The sequence below is a fragment of the Ovis aries genome, chromosome 24 (assembly GCF_016772045.2).
Source record: "Ovis aries strain OAR_USU_Benz2616 breed Rambouillet chromosome 24, ARS-UI_Ramb_v3.0, whole genome shotgun sequence".
Classification (NCBI taxonomy): domain Eukaryota; kingdom Metazoa; phylum Chordata; class Mammalia; order Artiodactyla; family Bovidae; genus Ovis; species Ovis aries.
Genome location: NC_056077.1, coordinates 21,581,408 through 21,603,491, shown reverse-complemented (window position 1 = coordinate 21,603,491; position 22,084 = coordinate 21,581,408). Strand labels below are relative to the sequence as shown.

General features: G+C 53.0%; 2 protein-coding genes across 3 annotated transcripts in view; one reads left to right on the top strand and one right to left on the bottom strand.

Annotated features, from left to right (window-relative positions):
• COG7 (component of oligomeric golgi complex 7) overlaps positions 1-2,674 on the top strand; it is an 89,771-nt gene extending 87,097 nt beyond the window's left edge. The window contains exon 17 of the mRNA XM_004020838.5: positions 2,277-2,674. Within this exon, the coding sequence (XP_004020887.2) occupies positions 2,277-2,443 (167 nt within the window). The 3' untranslated portion in view covers positions 2,444-2,674. The remainder of the gene's footprint in view (positions 1-2,276) is intronic.
• A 5,743-nt stretch (positions 2,675-8,417) lies between these two features.
• Positions 8,418-22,084, bottom strand: part of SCNN1B (sodium channel epithelial 1 subunit beta) — a 73,623-nt gene continuing 59,956 nt past the window's right edge. For both annotated transcript variants that reach the window (XM_027961473.3, XM_042239799.1), the window contains exons 5-13: positions 18,131-18,234; positions 15,757-15,920; positions 15,363-15,470; positions 12,556-12,673; positions 11,795-11,870; positions 11,648-11,705; positions 11,166-11,227; positions 9,983-10,058; positions 8,418-9,258 (exon numbers count right to left, since the gene is read on the bottom strand). In XM_027961473.3, coding sequence (XP_027817274.1) covers positions 8,878-9,258; positions 9,983-10,058; positions 11,166-11,227; positions 11,648-11,705; positions 11,795-11,870; positions 12,556-12,673; positions 15,363-15,470; positions 15,757-15,920; positions 18,131-18,234 — 1,147 coding nt within the window. In that variant the 3' untranslated portion in view covers positions 8,418-8,877. The remainder of the gene's footprint in view (positions 9,259-9,982; positions 10,059-11,165; positions 11,228-11,647; positions 11,706-11,794; positions 11,871-12,555; positions 12,674-15,362; positions 15,471-15,756; positions 15,921-18,130; positions 18,235-22,084) is intronic.

Sequence of the window (22,084 nt, the reverse complement as noted above, 5' to 3'; positions counted from 1 at the left end):
ACCTCACCAGGGTCACCCCTCCGTCTCCACCCGAGTACCTGCCTGGTTCCCAGGTCCAGGGGCGTGTACCCATCTCCTCCTGCTGGCACACGTCCCTGGAGGTGATGCCACCCAGTGGGAGGTGCTCTGAGGTTGGGGTGCTGCAGGCAGGCGATCAGAGCATCTCCCCACCTTCTTGGTATCATTCTATTGACTTGCCGGCTCTTTTGGTGGAGGCAGCTCTTGGAATGGTCAGGGGAGGGAGTGATGGGAGCCTTGAAGAGTAGCAGCCTGGGGACCCAGCCAGGGCTTTGACCCAAGTGAGCACAGGGGCAACCCAGCCTCTGGTTTTGCCGAAGCAGAAATAGAAGTGAGATGCTTTCCGCCAGGTCATGGGGCAGTGAGCGACGGAGCCAGGCCTCGAACCCAGCTGCATGACTCCCCTCGCTATGCTCATTCATGGTCAGCTCTCAGCAGTTACAGAGCAGTGGCCAGCTGTCGTCATCTCACAGGCACGTGTTCAGAGGAGAGATGAAGAGGTTCCCGTGTTCATCAGTGGTCCCTGTTAGTACAGGCGGGAGCACTGAGAGGAGAACCGGCAGAACTAGCGAGTGAGATTTGGGGGCGGCCCCTAGAGTTCACTTGTCCACATGTCGTCTGCCCCCGCTGATCAGCTCCCATCCAGATCCACCTCTTCACTCGCTCAGCAGTGACTGAGCATCTGTTGCCTAGCAGCCATCGTGCTAGGAGATAGGATAGAACCAGAGTGGTCTGGACAGTTCCTGTGCTCACTGAGCTTCCACCAGGAGGGAGTGAGTATGGGCTTAGGGCCCAGGAAGCTGCTCGGTGGTAACACAGTAGGGAGCAGTGAGGTCTGTGGCAGCACACGGACACCTTAAAGACACAAAGTTAAACACTGAAACAAAAGCACTCTTGCTGTCTGGACAGAAGTTGTGGTAGATCATGGGCTGCCACTTTGCAGGTCCTGGCCTGCAGTCGAGGGGAGCCCACAATTTTATGGGTGCACATGGGCCAGAGGCAGGTGCCTGACCGGTTGGTGGTGCCCTTCCTGGGAAGTGGCTTGTCTGAGGGAGACGTGGGGTCAGGCATCCAGGACAGAGCAGGCACCGACTACAGGCTGTGCCCTGAGCCGGGTCTCGGAAAGAAGACACAGGGGAGACAGAGCCACGCTGGAGCTCCAGCCTAGTCGGGGAGGAGAGATTGACGCAGGCAGTGATCAGAAAGTAGGGAGGAACTTGCTGGGTGATGTGTCTCCCAGCCCCTGGGAGCAGGAAGAGAGGGAGGAGAAGGAGAGGGCTGGCTGCGCTGCCCAGGAAGGACGAAGGGAAAGAACGCCCAGCCATTGACCACCTGCATCACATGGGACGTGTTCACGGTCCTTGTCCCTCTTCACCCCCTAAGCTATGCTACCAAGGGTACTGACTGCCTCCACAGGTGGAAGCGGAGACACGAGAGGTCAGAGGAGTCACTGAGGTCACCCCGACTTTGGAAACCCCATTTTCTCCTCCACTCTGCCTGTGCTGCCTGAGCTTGCCTGCCAGCTAGGATGGGGGGGTGCTCCTTTTCAGGACAGGCCCTTCACACCCCTCTCTTGGAGACTCTCATCGACTGGGTCTGGGGGTAGGCTCAGGAATCTGTCCTCACTTGTCCCCCAAGGGGTTATATCTGGAAGTTGTGGGAGCCACATTACACCAGGGATTGCCCCCAGCACCATCTGCATCCCACCTGTAGGGGCTCTGCTGGGGGGCCTTTGGGAGCTGCTTAGATAAACCCTCTGTCTTCTGACCCCTTGGATTTTCCATGTGGTCAGTGGGGGCCACTGGGGAGCAGGGCTGGGAACCCAGGAGTTCTCAGTATAGAGCTTCAGCTGAGGTCGGCTGATCGGGCTGCAGAGATGAGTGTGTGGTGGCGATGTTGGCAACTCCTTCATTTATTTAGAATGGAGAAGGAAATGGCAACCCACTCTAGTATTCTTGCCTGGAGAATCCCAGGGACGGGGGAGCCTGGTGGGCTGCTGTCTATGGGGTTGCACAGAGTTGGACACGACTGAAGTGACTTAGCAGCAGCAGCAGCAACAGACCTGGGCCTGGGCCGAGCTCACAGTCATATTTGACTGTCCTGTAAAACGCCCTCAGAGTGAAGGCTGGCGGGCTGAGAGCAGACCTGGCAGCCAGCATCAGGGAGCTTGGGGGGGCGTCTTCTACGGGGAGGCCCTTGGGGCTCGTCCGCTTGGTGCTGAGTCTGTTGGTCTGTGTCCGTCTGCTCCCACCCCACAGACTACCTGATCAACGTGATGGACGCCCTGGGCCTGCAGCCGTCCCGCACCCTCCAGAACATCGTGATGCTCTTGAAGGCCAAGCCCGAGGACTACAGACAGGTCAGCAAAGGCCTGCCCCGTCGCCTCGCCACCACGGTGGCCGCCATGCGGAGTGTGGACTACTGACCCCCATGCCCCTGCTGACAAGAGTGTCGGGGCCACAGAACTCTCCAGAATGGTCTTGCTCTAAAAATCCACCTGGGATTGGCCAGAACTTGTTTTGAAACGACTTGGTTCATTTGTATAATCAAAAAGAAGCCTGTAAATTAGAGGTAAATTATTTATTAGGAATTTTCAGATAATTTTTAAAAATGATTCCATCTTAAAAGTGCAATTAATAAATACTGTGAAATGAAAGAAGGATGTTTTCTTTCCATTTTTACTCAGTGAATATTTGGGTGCTCCCCATGTGCTGTGCTATCCACACTGGGGATTCGGCCAGGAAGGAGGCCAAAGCAGGGAGGGAGAGAGAATTGGCAGGTAAACTGACTAAGGTCTGGCTTCCTTGGAAGCTCAGTGGTAAAGAATCTGCCTGCAATGTGGGAGACCCAGGTTTGATCCCTGGGTTGGGAACATTCTCTGGAGAGCAGCATGGCAATCCACTCCTGTATTCTCACCTGGGGAATTCTATGGACAGAAGAGCCTGGTGGGCTACAGTCCATGGGGTCGCAGAGTTGGACACGATTGAGCAACTAACACTTTTACTTTCCTTTCTGACTAAGATCATCTAGGATGTTAGTGCTGGGGGCCCAGAGGGCGTAAGGGGCAGTGGCCTGGGAAAAGCTGGGCGGGCAACCTCAGGACCTAAAGGATGAGGGTTGTGTATGGTGACGAGCTCTGAGGAGTGCTCAGGCTGAGGGCAAAGGCAGACCAGGCCCTGGGCATGTCCATGGTCAGCAGTGGAAGTGGGAAGCCGGAGACAAGGTCAGGGAGGAAAGAGGTGCAGATCATAGCAGGTCCTGCAAGCCATGGTAAGGACTTTGACTTTCCCTTTTTTAAAAGACCCGTCAGGCGATGCAGATTCTGTCAGGTTTTTTTCTTTGAATTAACTTTTGACTGAAAAGCCCCGTTGCTGCACGCAGCCTTTTCTCCAGTTGCAGCAAGCAGGGCTTACTCTTTGCTGTGGTGCTCGGGCTTCTCACTGCAGTGGCTTCCCTCTGCAGAGCACAGGCTCTAGAGCACGCGGCTTTAGTAGTTGCTGCACGTAGGTTCAGTAGTGGTGGTTGCCGGGTTTTCGAGCATAGGCTCCGTAGTTGTGGCTCGCCGGTTTAGTTGCCATGTGGCGTGTGGGATCTTCCTGGCCCAGGGATTAGACTCCAGTCTTCTGCACTAGAAGGCATATTCCTGCTGAGCCACAGAAAGCCCTCTATCAGGTGTTTGGTTTTTTTTTTTCTTTTTTTTTGTCAATAGTTTCCGTATCTGTTAAGATTTTAGTTGGCTATAAGTAACAGAATAATGTAATTTGAGTGACTTAAATAAGAATTGATTTTTGCTAGTAACAGAGAGTCAAATGGTAGTGGCTGTGGGCACTGATTTAGTGGCTGGACCGAGTCAGGACCAGCCTCTCTGTGATCTTGACGTTCCCCTATGGGCTTGGTGCTTCATCCTCCCGCAACTAGGTACAGCATCCGCATCCAGAGAGGAAGGAGCCAGAGAGGGGGTGGCCGAGCAGCAGTTCCATCCCTTCCACTGGGGAGGCAAAGGCCTTCCCAGAGCCCCACCCGTGACTTCCTCCAAGGCCTCATGGCCATGTTGGCTCGCCAGCCGTCTCCCCAGCTGCAAGCGAGGCTGGGAGCACCGGAGCAGGACTGACGTCCGCCAGGCTGGACAGCTCTGTCGTGGGGTGTCCTGTGCACTGTGGGATGTTGAGTAGCATCACTGGCCTCCACCCACTGGATGCCCGAGTTGTGACAACCAACAGTGTCTCCAGACATGGTCCAGGAGGCAAAATCACCTCTGGTAGAGAAACCCTGACTTAGACCATGCAGGATTTCTTGCCACCTGAAAATTGGGAGAAGGGCAGGCAGCCGAGTCCCTCACAGGCTCCTTTTGAATTGAACTGCACCATGTTCTAAGCCTGGGTGGGCTTTCCTTGTCTCCTACCCATTGCCTCACATTCCTGGAACACAGAGCCTGGGAATATTTCACAAACAAAGGAACTGAGGCTTGGAGAGATCTAAGGGGCTTGCCCAGAGTCACTCAGTGGCCATGTGCAGGGTTGGGAGCCCAGAGGCATTGGCTCCACCTAATCCCACCCAGGTCAGCCTGCCCTTGCCAGCCCCCTGGGAGGGGCACCACTGTGACCTCAGCCTCTGAAACAGCCCCACCGGGCTGCGAGGGCCGTATCTCCCTCTGGTTCTGTCTCCCAGGGAATTCACATACCTTCTGTTCCCCATACCTTTGGAAACAGTTTGGCTGGCCCTGAAAGAGCATTAGCTGCAAACTTGCACCAAGAAAAATATTTTGGTTTCTCACGTGGTGGATCACAGCCATCCATGGCGGGGATCAAGGTTGGCTCCTCCCTCAAAATGGGAGCTGGAGACCTGGAAGGTGGAAAGTGCTGCTTTGAAGTGGAAACCTCTTTGCAGTGACCTCTGCCGGTGTCGGTGAGTGCCACTAAGACAGGCTCAGGCTTGATTCCAGCTTTGCTACCGTCCAGCTGTGTGACCCTGGGAAAGTCATTCACCCCTCTGAGCCTTGTTTCCAAATCTGGAAAACAAGAGTCATCATGGTACCTAACTCATAGGGTTATTTGAAGGGTGCTTGAGATGAGATGAGATGAAGAGCTTCCCTGGTGGCTCAGAAGTAAAGAATCTGCCTGCAGTGTGGGAGACTGGGGTTGGATGCCTAGGTGGGGAAGATCCTCTGGAGAAGGGAATGGCAACCCACTCCAGAATTCTTGCCTAAAGAATTTCATGGACAGAGGAGCCTGGTGGGCTGCAGTCCATGGGGTCCCAAAGAGACACGACTGAGGGACTAACTAACACTTAACAGCAGATGGTAGGTGTATAGTAGATGCTACCTTCATAGTCCTCCAGCACCTGTAATTTACCTTCCCACTGGAGAGAGTGGTGGGAATGACAGAGCGCCATTCCTGGGCAATTTTGGAACTGCTAATTTTTCAGGCTCTGATAAGTCCCCAGGGTAGAATAGGATACCCCTTCTCCCCTCTAGATCCGGAGGGGAGAGTAGTGACCATCTGCCTGACTCAGACCTGCTCTCAGAGGTGGGACCATCATCCATCTTTACACCAGCTCTCAGTACTCCCCAGGGGAGAATAGCAACTAAGGCCCACATCAGCCTGGTCCTTTTCTCCCGTCTATAAGCAGCGCTGGGGGCTGGAAGCTCCTCCCACTCCTGCTTCTGTCTCTGAGCAAAACCTTTCACCGGAGTCTGTAAGGGGCTATCTGCCATAGACCCCCCCCCTGGGCAGGCTGGGCAGCATCTCCCATCCTCAGTCACAGTGATTGGTTCAGGATTAGCATGTGGCCCAGGCTGATACAAATGAGCCTCATTCTCAAAATTTTTGCTAGGAAGTTTTCTTCCTATTGTGTTGCTGAGCTGAGGGAATGGATTCTGGGACTAAAAGGGAAAGAAAAGCTCATGGAGAGAAAGTATGTAAGACAGATGTCAACATAGAAGATAATAAAGCCAGCAGCTGGAGAAATCACTAGATTGAGCTGAACCCCTGGATACAGCCTTGCCTGCAATCCCTGGACTTTAATTAAAGAACCAATGAATTCCCTTTTTAACTCAAATTCAAATTAACTTGTGACCAAAAGACTGGTAAAAAGAGTTAGATAATAATCATTGCTTTGCCCCATAGCCTCAGATGAGATAATAAATATGAAAGCCCTGGGCTCCTCTGAGGGACTGCTGTTCTAATGATCACTGGTATTCTTACGGCAGCAAGAGGAGGAGGCTGGAGTCTTGCCCTTGTCACTTACGGTAACAGCAATCTAGTCTAGTACCTTACCTCCCCAAGCCTCAATTTATTTACTTGTAAAATGGGATGCTCATATTTCTCAGTGGTTATGAGAATTCAATGAAATAAAGACTTACAAAGTATACACTTGGCCTGGTGCCTGGCATGTGGTAAGTGTTTGATACAATACAGTCATTGTTTAAAGACAACAACAAATAATAGTGAGTGTGGTGACAACTACCACTGCTAATAATAACAGCCCTAGTCATGGTAGTAAGTGTGATAATTATCAAGAATTGTTGACTCCAGCCTGCAGACTCGGTCTGGCTCTGAGCTGAGAAACCTGGCTTCCCCCAGACTCGCCTCTCTCAGTCCTTAGCAATGCTGCCTTTGGCTGGAGTGGTGCTGCCCTCGTCTACAGGTGCCATTGAATGGGCACTGAAAGGGAGCACAGCTTGCCTTTCAGGCCAAGGACTCGGGTGTTCTAGACCAGCAGGGCAGGGACGCCCTGGTCCCAGACTCTGAAGCCAGCACTCATTCACCACCAGGGCTGGCAGGTGACAGCAGGGCCCTGCAGTGGTCAACTGTCTGCAGCTGCCAGGTCCCATTCTTCGTTGATAATGCCTCCTGTTTCCTCTCTGGGAGGCCGATAGTATTGCCATGTTGTTGTTTAGTCGCTAAGTCATGTCTGACTCTTTTGCGATCCAGTGGGCTGTAGCCCACCAGGCTATGGGTTGCCATCTTTAGCAATGAAAAACACAGGAAGCTCAGTTAAATTTGAATTTCAGAAAAACAATGATTTATTAGTATAATGTTGTTGTTGCTCAGCTGCTAAGGCATGTCCGACTCTTTGCAACCCCCTGGATTGCAGCATGCCAGGCCTCCCTGTCTGTATCTTCCAGAGTTTGCTCAAGTTCATGTCCAATGAATTGGTGATGCTATCCAACCATCTCATCCTCTGCCACCCTCTTCTCCTTTTTGCCTGCAATCTTTCCCAGAATCAGTGTTTTCCAATGAGTCATCTGTTTGCATCAGGAGGCCAAGATATTGGAACTTCGGCCTCAGTCCTTCCAATAAGTATTCAGGGTTGACTTCCTCTTGATTATATTAGTACAATATGCCCTCAATATTACATGGATGTCTACTAAAAAGTTAATTTCCCTATCTAAAGTTCCAGTTTCAGGCTTCTCTGGTGCTTCATTGTTTAAGAATCTGCTTGTAATGCAGGGACACCAGTGTGATCCCTGGTCCAGGAAGATCCCACACACCACAGGGTAGCTAAGCTAGTGCACCACAACTACACTGCCTGTGCTCTGGAACCCTCGAGCTGCAGCTGCTGAAGCCTGCTCGCCCTAGAGCCCATGCTCCACAGCAAGAGAAGCCACTGCAATGAGAAGCCCATGCACCATAATGAGGAGTAGCCCCTGCTTGCCAAAACTAGAGCAAGCCTGTGTGCACAGCAAAGACCCAGGCAGCCAAAAGTAAGTAAATATTTTTTTTTAAAAGTTCCAATTTTACTTATTTTCTCTGGAGCCCCTAGGAACCATGTCCCCATCACCCTCAGACCATGTGATTCTGCGGAGGGGGCAAGGGGCCTTAGGTATGGGCAGGGTCTGATCAATTCCAGCAGCCTACCAACGGGGCACACTGATTGGTTCAGAGGCAGGCATGTGACTCAGTGACCAATGAGAGTCAGCCTGGGAGCTTGCTGAGACAGTTGGGAAATAGAGGCTCTCTCCTAGCTGGGTTTGCTAAGCTGGAGATGTGAGTTTGCAGTTGCAAATGGCCCTTTGCTGCTATAATGTCAGGTGAGCCTGCCTGGGAAGAGACATCATTTGAGCTGCTGGAGACGCTTGTGGTTAAGCCAGTTTTAAGAATTTATCCCACCTTACCTCCTTCCCTTGCTCTCTTGGTTCTGGAAACCCAAAGAAATAAGTTGGACAACGTTGAAAAAGGCATAAAGCCACTTAAAGCTACTGTTGTGGCTTTCAGGGACAACTTGTCTTTCAGGGTCAAGTTGTCTTTCAGGAACAACTTGAAAGAAACTTAATCACCAGCTTGGGCCTCTCCTTGGCCATGTCTGTGCTCTCAAGTCAGCACTGATGCCCTTCTGCCCCCCAGAGATGTATCAGGGCGCTCTGGATGCTCAGCCGGACAAAGAAGAAAACTAGACTCTATGTTTTCCACTTTTATTTTCCAGAACAAAACATGTGCCACCTGGCAGGACCCTGATGCCTGCTCTCCAGCAACTCTGCCCTCACTCAACCCATTCATTCACTAGGTCAGCTGAGGCAGGAAGGAGAAGAAGGCTCCTTCTGGGGTCAGAGGGCACAGTGTGCCTGCCTGCCTTCAACTTTGGGGCAGATGGTGACTGGCACTGGGAGAGAAGTAGCCTGGCTCCAGGGGACGGTGCTTTGGGTCTCAGACCCCAGGCCAAGGGTCAGGTCAGGTTGGGGGTGTGGGCAGGAACACAGTTCCCATATCCATACCAGCACCGTGACCCCTTGGAGCCCTCAGCCTGGGGCTGGCCAAGAGCTGCCAGCCTCTCTGTAGAGGGACCTGGACCCTGGCCTTGGGCGATGTCTCAGCTGCTCAGGTCCGAATTCTTGGCCTGCCGGGAGGGGCAGGGCAGGCTCTAGATGGCATCCCCCTCGCTGTCAGACTCAATGACGTCCAGTGGCTGCAGGCGCAGGGAATCATAGTTGGGGGGTGGTGTGCCCGGGATGGGCGGGTTCTGCTCACGGCGGTAGGCCCCCGCGTCAGGGCCGGGCATAGCCGAGTCTGGCTGGAAGCCAAAGTTGGTGTGGGCCTCCACCAGCTCGGCCACAGTGGGCGGTGGGCCGTCGTAGCGAGCCTGGGCCCGCTTCTGCCGCACACTCTTGGCGAGGGCCACCAGCTTGATGATGGTGATCCACACGAAGTCGATGATGATCTCCCCGAACTCAATGAGGCAGAGCACCGAGCCCCCCATCCAGAAGCCGAACTGTCCGCCCAGGTTCGAGAGCAGCCAGACGATCTACAGGGAGCAGGGGGTGAGGGCCTGGCCACAGATCTCTGCCTCAAGCCCAACCTCCGGCTTCCTGTGAGGTGAGTTGGTGGCCGGAAGGGGAGAAGAGGTGATCATCTCAGCCCAGGGAAGTAATCGGGGAGTGCCTATGGGATCTTCCTGCTTCCCTGGTGGCTCAGCAGTAAAGAATCCGCCTGCTAGTATTGCGTCCCAGTCCACCGGGTTGCAAAAAAGTTGAACATGACTGAGCAACTAAACAACAAGTAAGCAAGTGTTAATCTCTCAGTCGTGCCGGACTCTTTGTGACCCCATTGACCGTAGCTTGCCAGGCTCCTCTGTCCATGGGATTTTCCAAGCAAGAATACTGGAGTGGGTTGCCAGTTCCTTCTCCAGGGGATCTTCCAAACCCAGGGATCAAACCCAGGTCTTTCGCATTGCAGGCAGACGCTTTACCATCTGAGCCACCAGGGAAACCCATAAACAACGAGTTCAGTTCAGTTCAGTCGCTCAGTCGTGTCCGACTCTTCGCAACCCCATGAACCACAGCACGCCAGGCCTCCCTGTCTATCACCAACTCCCGGAGTCCACCCAAACCCATGTCCATTGAGTTGGTGATGCAAACAACAAGGGACCTTCCTAATTCCTCCGCTGGGCTCTGGATCCTCCCCACCCTCAGGCTGCAGGGTGGAGGGGCAGAAGGCAGGGCTGAGGTGTCAGGAGCCCCCAGACTCACATTATTGGCTGCTGACTCTTCAATGGTGCGATAGTTGAATTCTTGGAAGTAGATATTGAGCTTGACAATCCCCTTCCTGCAGGAGGCAGCAAAGGGAACTGGTGCCCTCTCCCCAATACACACACACACACACACATACACACACACACAGAGGAAAGGTACCCTCCTCTGGCTCAAGCTTCCCATGTGCCCACTCCCAGGAGTGGAGAGTCCAAACAAGAACCAGGAAGGGCCACTCTAGGCCTTGGGGCCACAAAAGGCATCTCTTCCCAGCACCCATTCCGTGCATCCCTTTCTGAACCAGTTCTCCAAAGGACCTGGGGGCCAAGACAGTGCTAAGGATCAGCTCTGGGCTCCCCTCACCCACTCCCAGTACAGTAGACTTGACATAGAGTCCTAGGCCTTGGCCCGCTGTCAGGGGACTCGGGGCAGGAAGTGTGGCCAAGAGGGCTTTCCCCTTACACCTGATGGTCCTCAGAAAGGTTATTCTCTCTCATACCTCCAGCCTTCTGCCGGGACATCAGCGCCTCTTCCTATTTGTCTAAACAGTTACTACTCCTCTTTAGGGGATTAGCTCAAGGGTCACCTCCCTATACAGATCTCCCTTATCTCTCAGGAAGAAGGGGCCTCCTTCTCTGCTGGGCTCCCTGAGAAAGGGTACTGTGCAGACTCCCACCACCAAAGCCCTGTTCATGTATTTCTGTCCTCTAGACTCGAAGTTCTGGATAGAATGAAAGTTCCTGTCTTTCTTGTGCTCCATGCCTGGTTGTGTTGAATGGATGGAAAGATGCATGAATGGATGGAGGTTGGGTGGGTGGATCAATGAGTGGAAGAATGGAAGGATGGATGATGGAGGGTAAATGGATGGATGGATGCGAGTGGACAGATGGATGGGGAGACGATTGGAAGGATGGATGATGGATATATGGGTGGACAGGTTCAAGGATGAAAGGACCAGAGGGATGGATGGAAATGAACAGGTTGTCCTTTAGGAAATGGGAGGCTCTGAGCCCCACTGGCTGGCCTCTCTCTCACTCCCAGTACTTCCTGCTCCAGGCTTGTTTCTGGATCTGACCAGTGTGAGAAGGTGTCTGAGCAGCTGCCCTGTGTCCAAGCCCCTCCCACAAGGCTCTGGTTTCTCCTCTTTCCTGCCCTCCCTGGCCGGTCCAGACTCTGAGCTCACCTGCTCAAGGTGATATTGCTGCTTTGGTCCCGCTCCTGAGACAAGACGTGGAAAATCCAGTCCTGGAACCCAAAAAGGCAGCTGAGAACAACGGTGCCTGCAGCATCCCCTCCCAGGCATGGGCCCTGCTACCCGTGGGAGGCAGACCACAGCCCTGGGGACTATGTGTGCACACAGGGAGAAAGGGGAAAGGCACTGGGTCTCCAGGCTCTTCCCCATAGGCCCGGCCTCCCTGCTTCAGTTCTTTCCCACTGCAGGCCCTTGCACTTGCTGTTCCCTCCGCCCAGGTCCTCCCCAGACCTGCGCAAAGGACGGTCTGTCCCATTCACTGTCGTGTCCCCCGCACAGTCCTTGGGGGACACGGGTGGAAGGAGGCAGGGCGGGAGTGGAGGAGAGGTTCCCAACAGCCTGCAGGTCGCCGGCCACATCTGCCTCCCATCCGAAGCTGCGCGGCCAGGAGCTTGGCCGCCCCCCTGACTCACCTCGGAGGCCTCAGAAGGCCAGACGGCCATGGAGATGGTCATCTTGTACTGAGTGTCACTGGAAGAGAGACGGCAGCCCATCATCACTGTGCCCGCCCGCCGCGCCCCCCACACCCGCCCCCGCCCATCCCTTCTCGGTGGACTCACTTGCAGGACTCCTTACAGGCATAGATGCAGGTCTCCCTCTGTGCCATGCTGATGCGCAGGGCCGAGTAGCAATGGGCTGGGTGGGAGGGGTGGGGGGAGAGATTTTGAGACAGGTTTTCTGCTTTGAGCCCCTGGCCACCCTCTGATCTCCCGGCCCTGAGCCACCCAAGGCCTGTGGTTGAGTGGGGAGCGTTGTCTCGATCCAAACTCCCCTTGTCACGGAAAATCACCCACCCTAGGTGCCCCCTCTCCAGCCATTTGGCCCCAGCCTGGCCAGAGGGACCCCCTCCCCAGCACCCCAGCCCCAGCCCAGGAGGATCAGAGCAGCTTTCCCTCCACCTGTCACCCTTGAGCCTGGCAGGGGCGGGCTAGGGCCAGCGGGTCACGTGGGGAGGGATGGGTATTCGAAGGGATAAAGTTCTCCCCTCCTGTCCATACATGTTGTTATTTTTAAGAGGTGGTAGGATTCCCTCTGCCACTGACAACATCCATTGGTGTTTGGATGACACTGGCCCTGTGTGAGCCAGTAGGGGCTCCCCTTCTGGTGACTTCAGGTCTCAAGGACAAACTCTCTCCCGAATGTACACGTTTCATGCCTACACTTGAAGGCATCGGGGAGCTGCGGATGGGGAGAACCAGGGCAAGAGGGGCCGTGGGCGGTGAGGACTCATGGAGCCCCCCAGCCCCACTTGCAGTCACAGCCTTTTGTGGGCAGAGGCCCAGTGGGCTGGGGGCCAGTCCCCGGGGGGCTCCCCGCTCACCCCAGTCCGGGAATTCCTGGTTGTTGCAGTATTTCCTCTTGTCGGGCAGCGGGTACAGGTAGTGGCCACAACCACATTCCCGAATCATGTGCTCCTGGAAGCAGGAACGAATGCAGGCCTGGGGGTGGGAAGGGGCAGAGAGGGGCAGACATGAAGGCGACGTCCTCAACTCCACCCAGGGGGACGGGGCCCAGGGGGCTGGGTGCCCAGGCCGGGGGCTGGGGGAGCCGAGGAGGCGCCCCTCCCGTGGAGGAGGGTGGCGAGGTGACTAAGCTTCCTCCCCGCTGCCCCCCGAGGTGGGAGGCGGCTGTCCTTCCTTGCCTCTGTCCCCACAGAAGGACTGAAGCCAGAACCCGGCTCTCTGAGGCTGGCCCCACAGATGACACACGGAGAGGAGGCTTGTTCCAACCCTAAAGCTATCTCTCAGGGACTTCCCTCAATGGTTAGGACTCCATGATTTCACAGCAGGGGGCGTGGGTTTGATCCCTGGTCAGGGAACTAAGATCCCAAATGTGTCCACCGTCTCCCCTCGACAACAAAAAACGGCTAACTCTTAAGAAAGCTCTTGTTACAAGGCTGCCAGCAGCCTTCCAAGCCATTTACATGGAAGGACCCAGAAGAGAAAGCAAGCAAGCTCCCTCTATGCTCCTTCATCTTGGAGGGAAACCCTCAGGGAAGGTGAGAAGGGTGATCCGAGTCCTCAGTGCAAAGGAGAGGAAGTGACCTTCTTTGGAATGTCCCCTGGTGGAGGGTGAGGGAAGCGGGGGAGTGGACCAGTCCCCTCTAGGCTGGATGAGATGAATCTATAATTTCTGGGTTTTCAGGTCAGACCTGGTTTCAGTCCACTCAGAAATGAGCTACGTGTTCCAGGGCCAGCCCTCCCCTCCGAGCCTCAGTTTATTCCTGTTGCTCCTCTGTCTAAGGCGGGGAGGTCAGCATGCTGTTGGGCACTTGGAGAATGGAAGCAGCCGCCCATCACGGCTCTCCTGCCCGGCTTCCCAAGTCCACCTCTGGAGGGCTTCCCACTCCCACCCTTGCCAAGGAGCTCGCATCCTCCCCCCCGCTCTCCTGCCTGCTGCTTCCGTTCTCCCCTGTGAACCTGCAGGCTCCTCGTGGGAGGAAGTATGGGTGGGCAGGGGGCTGGGTGGCAGATGAAACGGCACAGCCGGGAGGAGGGGGTCTGGGGTGAGATCGGGGGCAGTGGGTCAGCAGGGAGCTCTGGGCCAAGTGTCCGACATTCACCCAGACCTCACTGTCTTACCTGGAAGGTAGGGGCCCTCTCCAGGGTGGGCCAGGGCAGGCCCAGGGCTGGCAGGCAGAGCGCCCGACCAGGGCCTGGGGCTTTGCCAAGGTCTCTGTCCAGACTGGTGATGGCACTGGACAAAATGAGATCTGAGGTTTCTCTGGAATGGGGTTTCCAGGGCCGGGGCCTGATGCCTTTGTGGCCTCCTTCTCTGTGTTCCCACAAGCCCCCACACCCCCGGGTGCCTTGTCTGTCCATCTGTCCCTCCAGAGGCTTGAAGACTCCTCAAGCTCTCCATCGCAGGCAGAAGCCCCCAAGACAGGAGGGTCAGAGTGAGCGGTGCCTGGGGTCAGCTGGATAGAGTGGGCAGCGGGGATGGTGGATTTCTGTGACTAAGATGAAAGGGAAAACTACACCCTGCTTGGGGCTCTCAGACATGGAGCCAGGCACTGGGCTGCCCCCCAGCCATCCTGTGTCCTCGTCCACCGAGGCAGACTGGACTGGGAGAGGAAAGTGTCACTGTGAGTGGTCACTTTGGCCACTTTTGCAAAAAGTCAGTCTGTCCTCTCCTCTGGGGCCAGGTCTGAGGCCAGGCCTTGTGGCCTGACCTTGCAGATCAGGATAAGAGGTAAGTAAGCCCCAGCTGCAGCAGAGGGGATTAAGGCCAGATACAAAGAGGGACTTAGGAACACTGATGAGGCATTTGGACTAGGGTCTATAAACCCCAATTTCCTCATTCTTAATAATAGCGTCTACATCTTGGTATTGTTATGAGGATTAAATTATTTATATATACATAATGTATATATAGGATATACATATGTAAAAAAATATATATGTAAAGCACATGGAACAGTGATAGCACATGATAACCCTGCTATTATTAGTATATTATAATAATAATGGTATAGTATAATAAATGCTGCTGCTGCTGCTAAGTCACTTCAATTGTGTCTGACTCTGTGTGACCCCATAGATGGCAGCCCACCAGGCTTCCCCATCCCTGGGATTCTCCAGGCAAGAACACTAGAGTGGGTTGCCATTGCCTTCTCCAATGCAGGAAAGTGAAAAGTGAAAGGGAAGTCGCTCAGTCATGTCTGACTCTTCGCGACCCCATGGACTGCAGCCTACCAGGCTCCTCTGTCCATGGGATTTTCCAGGCAAGGGTACTGGAGTGGGGTGCCACTGCCTTCTCCAAGTATAATAAATAGCATATACAATAAATGCTGTTAATACCATATTAATATATACTAACAATAATTAATGATTATTATTAGAATATTATTGCTTCATATGGGTACTGAAAGGATCAAATGATGGTTTAATCCATGTAAATCCTTAGTACACACAAGAGTTCTTTTTGGGAAACCCCAGAGCAAGACCCCCAAGGCCACACCTGCCAAGCAAGGACAAGAAGTGGCCAGCCCCAGGCCCTGGTGAGAACCAGGACTAGACTGGCTCCCTAGCCTCCAGGGAACCCTGTGGTCCCAAAGACCCAGCAGAGCCAGCCTTGCTGGGACCAGCTTTCCCAGACACCTCAGGCCTCAGGCCACTGCTGTCCCACCTGGATGGAGTAGGTCGTGTTGTAGCTGCTGTAGAGGTTTTGGATGGGGACATCAGAGCCGTTCTTGGTGCACTGGCTGTAGGGCTCGCCCTTGCGCTGCAGCTTGTCCTGTGTGAGAGGTTGTTTGTGTGGACCCCTGATCACCCCTAGGAACCCCACTCTGTTCCTCCCTCCCATCCAGCAAGCGGGCCTAGGGGATGCTCAGAGGGGCTGGAGGGCTGACGCCCCGGCAGGGGCCAGGGGTGGGGGGCACTCATCTTCCCCCAAGCGTGGGGCCCACTGGGGTTCCAGGCAGAAGGTGAGGAGGTGGGGAGGTCCAGGGCTTGGGGAGGCATGGAGCTCCTCCTCTCAGGCCCCGGGAGGTTGGCTCTGGGCAGACAGCCTGCAGGCATACCACGAGCACCCCGATGGATGTCTCCATCCCCGCCATGGCGTAGATGCCCTCTTCCTTGATGAAGGGGTATGACCTCTGCTCATGAAGCATCAGCCGGGCACCAGCCGTAGATGTGAGGAAGGGGACATAGTCTTCCTGGCCCATGTCCAGGATCAGTTTTAGGCCTGAGGGGAAGATGGGGCAGAGGGCAGCCTGAGCTGGCTCCCCAAGGCTGAGGGCAGACCCACCACCCACTGGTCCCAGCCCCCACTAGCCAAGGGAAGGCCAGGGTCTACGCAGGAAGCTGGCTCCACTTTACGAAAACCCGGACTTCTTGCCTTCTCTGAGGCCCACTTCCTAGTCTGAGCCAGCACGGTCTCCACTCTGGGCTCCGCCTGCCCCATCTCTACTCCATGGCCTCTTCCACAGGGCAGGTAGATCTAAGGCTGCAGCCCAAGCGGCCTTGCCTCTCGTCTCCAGGATCTTCATTCTCTCTGCTCACCCCCTCAGCTGCCATGCTCCTTCTTACTGCTGGGCCTTCGTCAGGATGTCTTCTCTTTGGAATGCTGTCTCCAGCCTCACCTTGCATCTAGAAACTCCTGCTCCTCCTTCAGGCCTCAGTCCAAGTATCACTTCCTCCAGAAGCCTTCCCTGACTATCTAGACTGGGTCTCGGGATCTCTGTCATACTCTCTCCTTGTCCTGGAACTCGCCTTCCAAGTACCTGTCTCACTTTTGAAATATTTCTTTTATTATCTGTCTTTCTTCCCCACTCCACTGTTCTCTTCTTGAAGGTGGAGACCAGACCCAATATTTTATGAATCATGGCAGGGGGTGTGTCCCAGGTGGTGCCAGTGGTAAAGAACCCGTCTGCCAACGCAGGAGATGCAAGAGATGTGGGTTTGATCCCTGGGTTGGGAAGATCCCCAGGTGAAGGAAATGGCAACCCACTCCAGTATTCTTACCTGGAAGTTTCCATGGACAGGGGACCCTGGCAAGCTACTGTCCATGGGGTCACAAAGAGTTGGACACAACTGAGACAAGCAAGAAAGGACTGGGCAGGACAAGAAGCCTAGCATTTATTGAGCATTTGCTGCATACTGAGTGCTGGGCTCAGGGCTTTATTTACATGATCTCACTGAGGCTTATAAGAGGCATATGAGATAGGTACAATTATTGTCCCCATTTTACAGATGAGGAAACTGAGCCCAAAAGAGAGTAAGGGACCTTGTCATAGGTCACTCAATGAGGAAGTGGAAGTAGCCTTGATCTTAATCATCAGTCATCACTAGAGAGTGAGCTAGCTGGCATCTCTGTGATGCCCAGTGTCCTCAGGGGCTCAGGGGTGGGTGAAGTGTTGGCAGCCCACCCCACACCCCTCTAGACCAGCAGCTCTGACAGTTGCTGAATGACACCTACCTTTGGATGGCTGGGGAGCTCAGAACCTAAGGGTGGGGAGGAAGGATTTGCTCCCCAAGGCCTGGCGCACATGCTGAGTCCACCAGCTGCTCCCAAGAAGAGCAGCTTCTGCCCTCCACCGCTTCCCTTTTCCTCACTTCTGTTTACTACTTCACCTTTCTCTGTCTCTCACGAACTGCACAGAAACGAGGCTGACAGTAAGGGCTCTGCCCCAGGCTAACTGTGTGATCATGGGAAAGTCACTTAAAACGTCTTAGAACATCTGCATTTAGTGAGTTTGCTGCCGGCCAGGCTCAGGGGCAAGGCCACTTGCTCTGTGCTCCGAGGTCTACCTGCCTTAGGCCAGGATGATGCAATGGGGTCTGCACCACATCCTCTGCTCTGTGCGATATGGGGAAACGAGAGCTTCAGGAAGTTAAGTCTCGGTTCAGCATCACCCGGGGGTAAATGGTGGGGCTGGGACTCCCCCTGGTCACAGAAGCCTGTGCTCTCAGCCACTGCTTCCCAGCTTTGCTCATCAGCAGAAGGGGCGCACCAGTCACTCAGTACCCAGGGATTTTTGCACATTGGGTTCGGGGACAGCTGAGAAGGCACCTGGCCCTGCCCTGGGGTACCCCGTAGACGCTGCTCCTCTGCATGCCGGCCCCTGGCTAAACTCAGTCCTGTCCCTCAACAGCTGGTGGTGTGTGTGCTTGGTGATCACTCAATCATGTCTGACTCTTTGCGACCCCATAGACTGTAACCCACCAGGCTCCTTTGTCCATGGGATCCTCCAGGCAAAACAGTAGAGTGAGTTGCCACTTCCTACTCCAGGGGATCCTCCCAACCCAGGGACTGAACCCACAAGCCTCCTACACCTCCTGCACTGGGCAGGTGGGTTCTTTACCACTGTGCCACGGGGCTGATGGCAATTTGGTCTTTCATCCTCACATGATAGGATCTAAAACCTCATGGCTCTGGCTCCGGGACAGACTTACCAAACTCAGTTCCGGGGTTGGCTGAAGGGAGGGCCTTCTCCGTCATGCCCCAGTTGAAGATGTAACAGTTGCCATAATCAGGGTGGAAGATGGGTGTGAAGTTCCTGAAAAAAATACCGTCAGCTGGAGGCCAGGGCCCATCCCCATCCCAGCTGATGTCACCCCAACTGCCACCCCCAGGTGTGTGGCAGGGGGGAGCTGGTAGATTACTGCTCAGAGAGGCTCAGGAACGGAGAGGTGAGTGGTAGGTCATTCTGTCCATTCCCCTGTATCTATGCACCCACCAGACAGGAGATTCCCAGACTCTTTTGGGAAAGAGGGGGTTCTCTGGGGGTAGGAGCCAGGCTCTCTTAGTCATGAAGTATGAAAAAGAAGTTGCTTTTTGTTTCTTTTTTTTTTGTTTTGAGGTTAATTTGTGATTTATCTGCCAGTGTAATTTAACTACAGTGGCCTGTGAACTTTTTTGATCTAAAAATATATTTTACATCACAATCCAACAAACATATACACATACATAAGATGTATACATATATAAAAGTGAAACAAAAGTTTTGTCAAAAACATCTGCCCTGAGGGTTATTTATTTATATTTTGAGACCCGAAAAAGAAAGCTGCTTTGATGTTTTCAGCTGCCTCATCTACAGGGTCTTGTAAGCCATGTGGTCATTTAAATGGTGACCCCCGAAAAGAGATGTCCACATCCTAACCCCAGGGACCTGTGAATGTGACCTTATTTGGAGAAGGGATCTTCGCAGGCACAGTTAAGGATTTTGAGGTGAGATTAACTGGTTTTATCACGTGGGCCCTAAATCCACCCACAAGTGTCCTTAAAGAGTCAGCAGAGGAGTCACAGAGAAGGTCACATGAAGACAGAGGCTGAGACTGAAAGGTACAAAGACGGAAGTCAAAGAATGCTGGAGCGCACCGCCCCCCCACCGCCATACCGCCACCCCCCAACCCCGACATGCTAGAAGCGGCAAGAAAGGCTTGTCCCCTGGAGACGTGGGAGGGAGCCTGGTCCTGCTAACACCTTGATTTCTGACTTCAAGCTTCCTCTGTGAAAGCATACACTTTTGTTGCTTTAAACCATCCAGTTTGTGGTCATTCGTTGCAGCAGCCACAAGAAACTAATACAGATAATGTGAGTGAGTGGGCAGCTCCAGGCAACGTTTGCTCCAAGAAGCTGGCCGAATCCAGACGGGTGGGCTTGTCTGGGAACCCTGGGAACTCAGGCAAGGAGGGAAGAAGATGGAGATGGGGGGTTAGAGGGGGATGTGAATCAGGACATCACGGTGCAAGCAGAGGTCAGGAAAGAGAGAACTTCACAGTGAGGTATGAGCCTATCTAGGATCCTATTTTACATCAGGGGAATGTTTCCAAGGAACTATTCGATAACTGAACAATAGCACAAAATATTATTATAAAGATACGGAAAAGTGACAGCATAATATCAGTTTCAAATAATTTAGTTCAGTTTTTTTCTATATGGAACTTTCCAAACATAAAAAGTTGAGAGAACAAAGCCTACTACCAGCTTCAACAATCCCCTACAGTCAGCTGTTTCATCTCTACCTATCCCTATTGAAGGTAATCTCAGATGTTATAATTTTATTTGTAAGCATTTCTATATGTCTATAAGTAAGAATGCTTTGTGTGTGTGTGTGTGTGTGTGTGTGTGTGTGTGTGTGTGTGTGCAGGCTTCTCTACTTATGCATAGGCTCTCCAGTTGAGATCTTAGTTCCCCTCTAGAGAACCCATACCCCCTGCATTGGAAGATGGATGCTTAACCACTGGACCTCCAGGGGAGTCCCCGTAAGAACTGCTAAAACACCACTACTACCAGTTTGAACATAACTGATAAAAATTCCTTAATATTATTATACATTCAATTTATATTGTCTCATAGAGGTCAATTTTGGTTTTACAATTTATTGGCTTAAATTAGGATCCAAACGACATTGACATGTGATTGGTTGATATGCCTTTTAAATCTCCTTTAATCTATGGCTTCCTTCAACTGACTTTTTTTGGTTGTGAAATAGCTGTTAACTTCTGGTTTCATCAAGCTAGTAACTGAAGAGAGAGTGATACAATTAGAGGGTCATCATTTTGTTCCCTGATTTTGGGGGTTTTGGGCAACATGCATCGGTGGTGACCAATGCTGTGTGTCCCGATGGAAGGGCACAGGCTGCCCAGGAGGTGGCCTTGCCAAAAACAAAACAACCACAACACCCAGCACTTAACAGGATCGAACATCTCTAACTACCATTTACAGCAAATACTGGAGACAGAGGAAAAAAGTTTAAAGATACCACAAAAAGTCAATCTGCAAAATCCTGACTCCAAAAGATAAATAACCCAGTGTTTTCAACAAATAAATTATGAGACAGGGAAAGGGAGGTAACCTTCAGATTGAAAGCAACTTCAAAGACTTGGTTCTATTCCCAACCTGTGGACTTTAATTGGATCCTCATTCAAACAAGCAAACCCGAAGTCTGACACTGACGGGACTTAACACCACTGGATAGATGATGTAATGAGGAATCACCCATCGTCTCTCTTTTAAGGTGGCGAAACGGTATTGTGCCTCTGCCAAAAGCCTTTCTCTTTGAAGTTACATTCTACACACCATGTAGATGAAAAGGATATGATGTCTTGGATTTGCTTTAACCACAGGATGAGAATCACACTTATTGGATCTGGGTGGTGGGTCCACGTGAGTTCCTCACATCCTGTCCTATGTGTATGTTCTCAAGTCCCCATGTGTGCCAAGTCACTTCAGTTGTGTTCAACTCTGTGCTGCCCCATGGACTGCAGCCTGCCAGCCTCCTCTGTCCTTGGAATTGTCCAGGCAAGAATACTGGAGCGGGTTGCCATTCCCTTCTCCAGGGGATCTTCCCAACCCAGGGACTGGGATGGAACCCACGCCCCTTAAGTGCATTGGCAGGTGGGTTCTTTACCAGTAGCACCACCTGGGAAGCCCAATTTCAAGTCTCCATAGAAAACAGCATTTAAGGGGACTTCCCTCGTGGTCCAGTGATTAAGACTCCACACTCCCAATGCAGGGAGCCTGGGTTCAAACCCTGGTCAAGGACCTGGATCTCACATGATGCAACTAAGAGTTTGCAGGCCACAATGAAGAGACCCAGCATGCCAAGACTAAGGATCCCACAGGCAGCACCAAAGATCTACGATCCTGAGTGCCACAAACTAAGACCCATGGAGCTGAATATATATATATATATATATATATATATAATGGAACTAGCATTTAAAATGTTTTCAGATGTTTTTACATGGTTTTCTGTTATTTTATTAAAAACAGGAGGGAATGGGGCTTGGTGCATCAGACACTGCAGAAACATACCTGAAATGCTACACTTTCTAAGCTTTCTGTTCCACAGCATTTACTGAGCAAATTTCCCCAGACCACGCTGAAGATTTCTGTGTATGTTCTTTCGTTTAATTCTCACAATAACTCCATGAGGTCAGCAGGTATTCGTCCCCATGTTCGGATTAGGAAGCCATTTCCTGTCTCTTTGGTCTCACCCTCTGCGCCAGCCAAATCAGGTGGGTCCAGGGCAGGTGGTGAAACCCGATCCAGGAGCTGACTGCGCCTGACATGCACGTGAGAGGCTTCCTCAGCCTCTGAGCTGAGGTGTCCTCCACCATGAAAGACAAACTGCATTTCTCATCCAACACTTACTGAGTCACGCACTGGGCTCGGGACACGGAGGCCAGCAAGACAGTCCTGCGCTTGAAGCTCATGGCGTGGGAGAGACCACAGACTGGGGTCGTGGCAATTCTCTTTCCTGCCCGCCTCCTCCACCTCTAAGGCGCCCACCCTGGTCCAGGGCCGCCAGCTCCCCTCATCCTGATTCCTGCAGGAGCTTCTGCCTCCACTCTTGCTGTCTTACAATCTTCCTCCTGCACAATGGTCAGGGCAACTGTTTA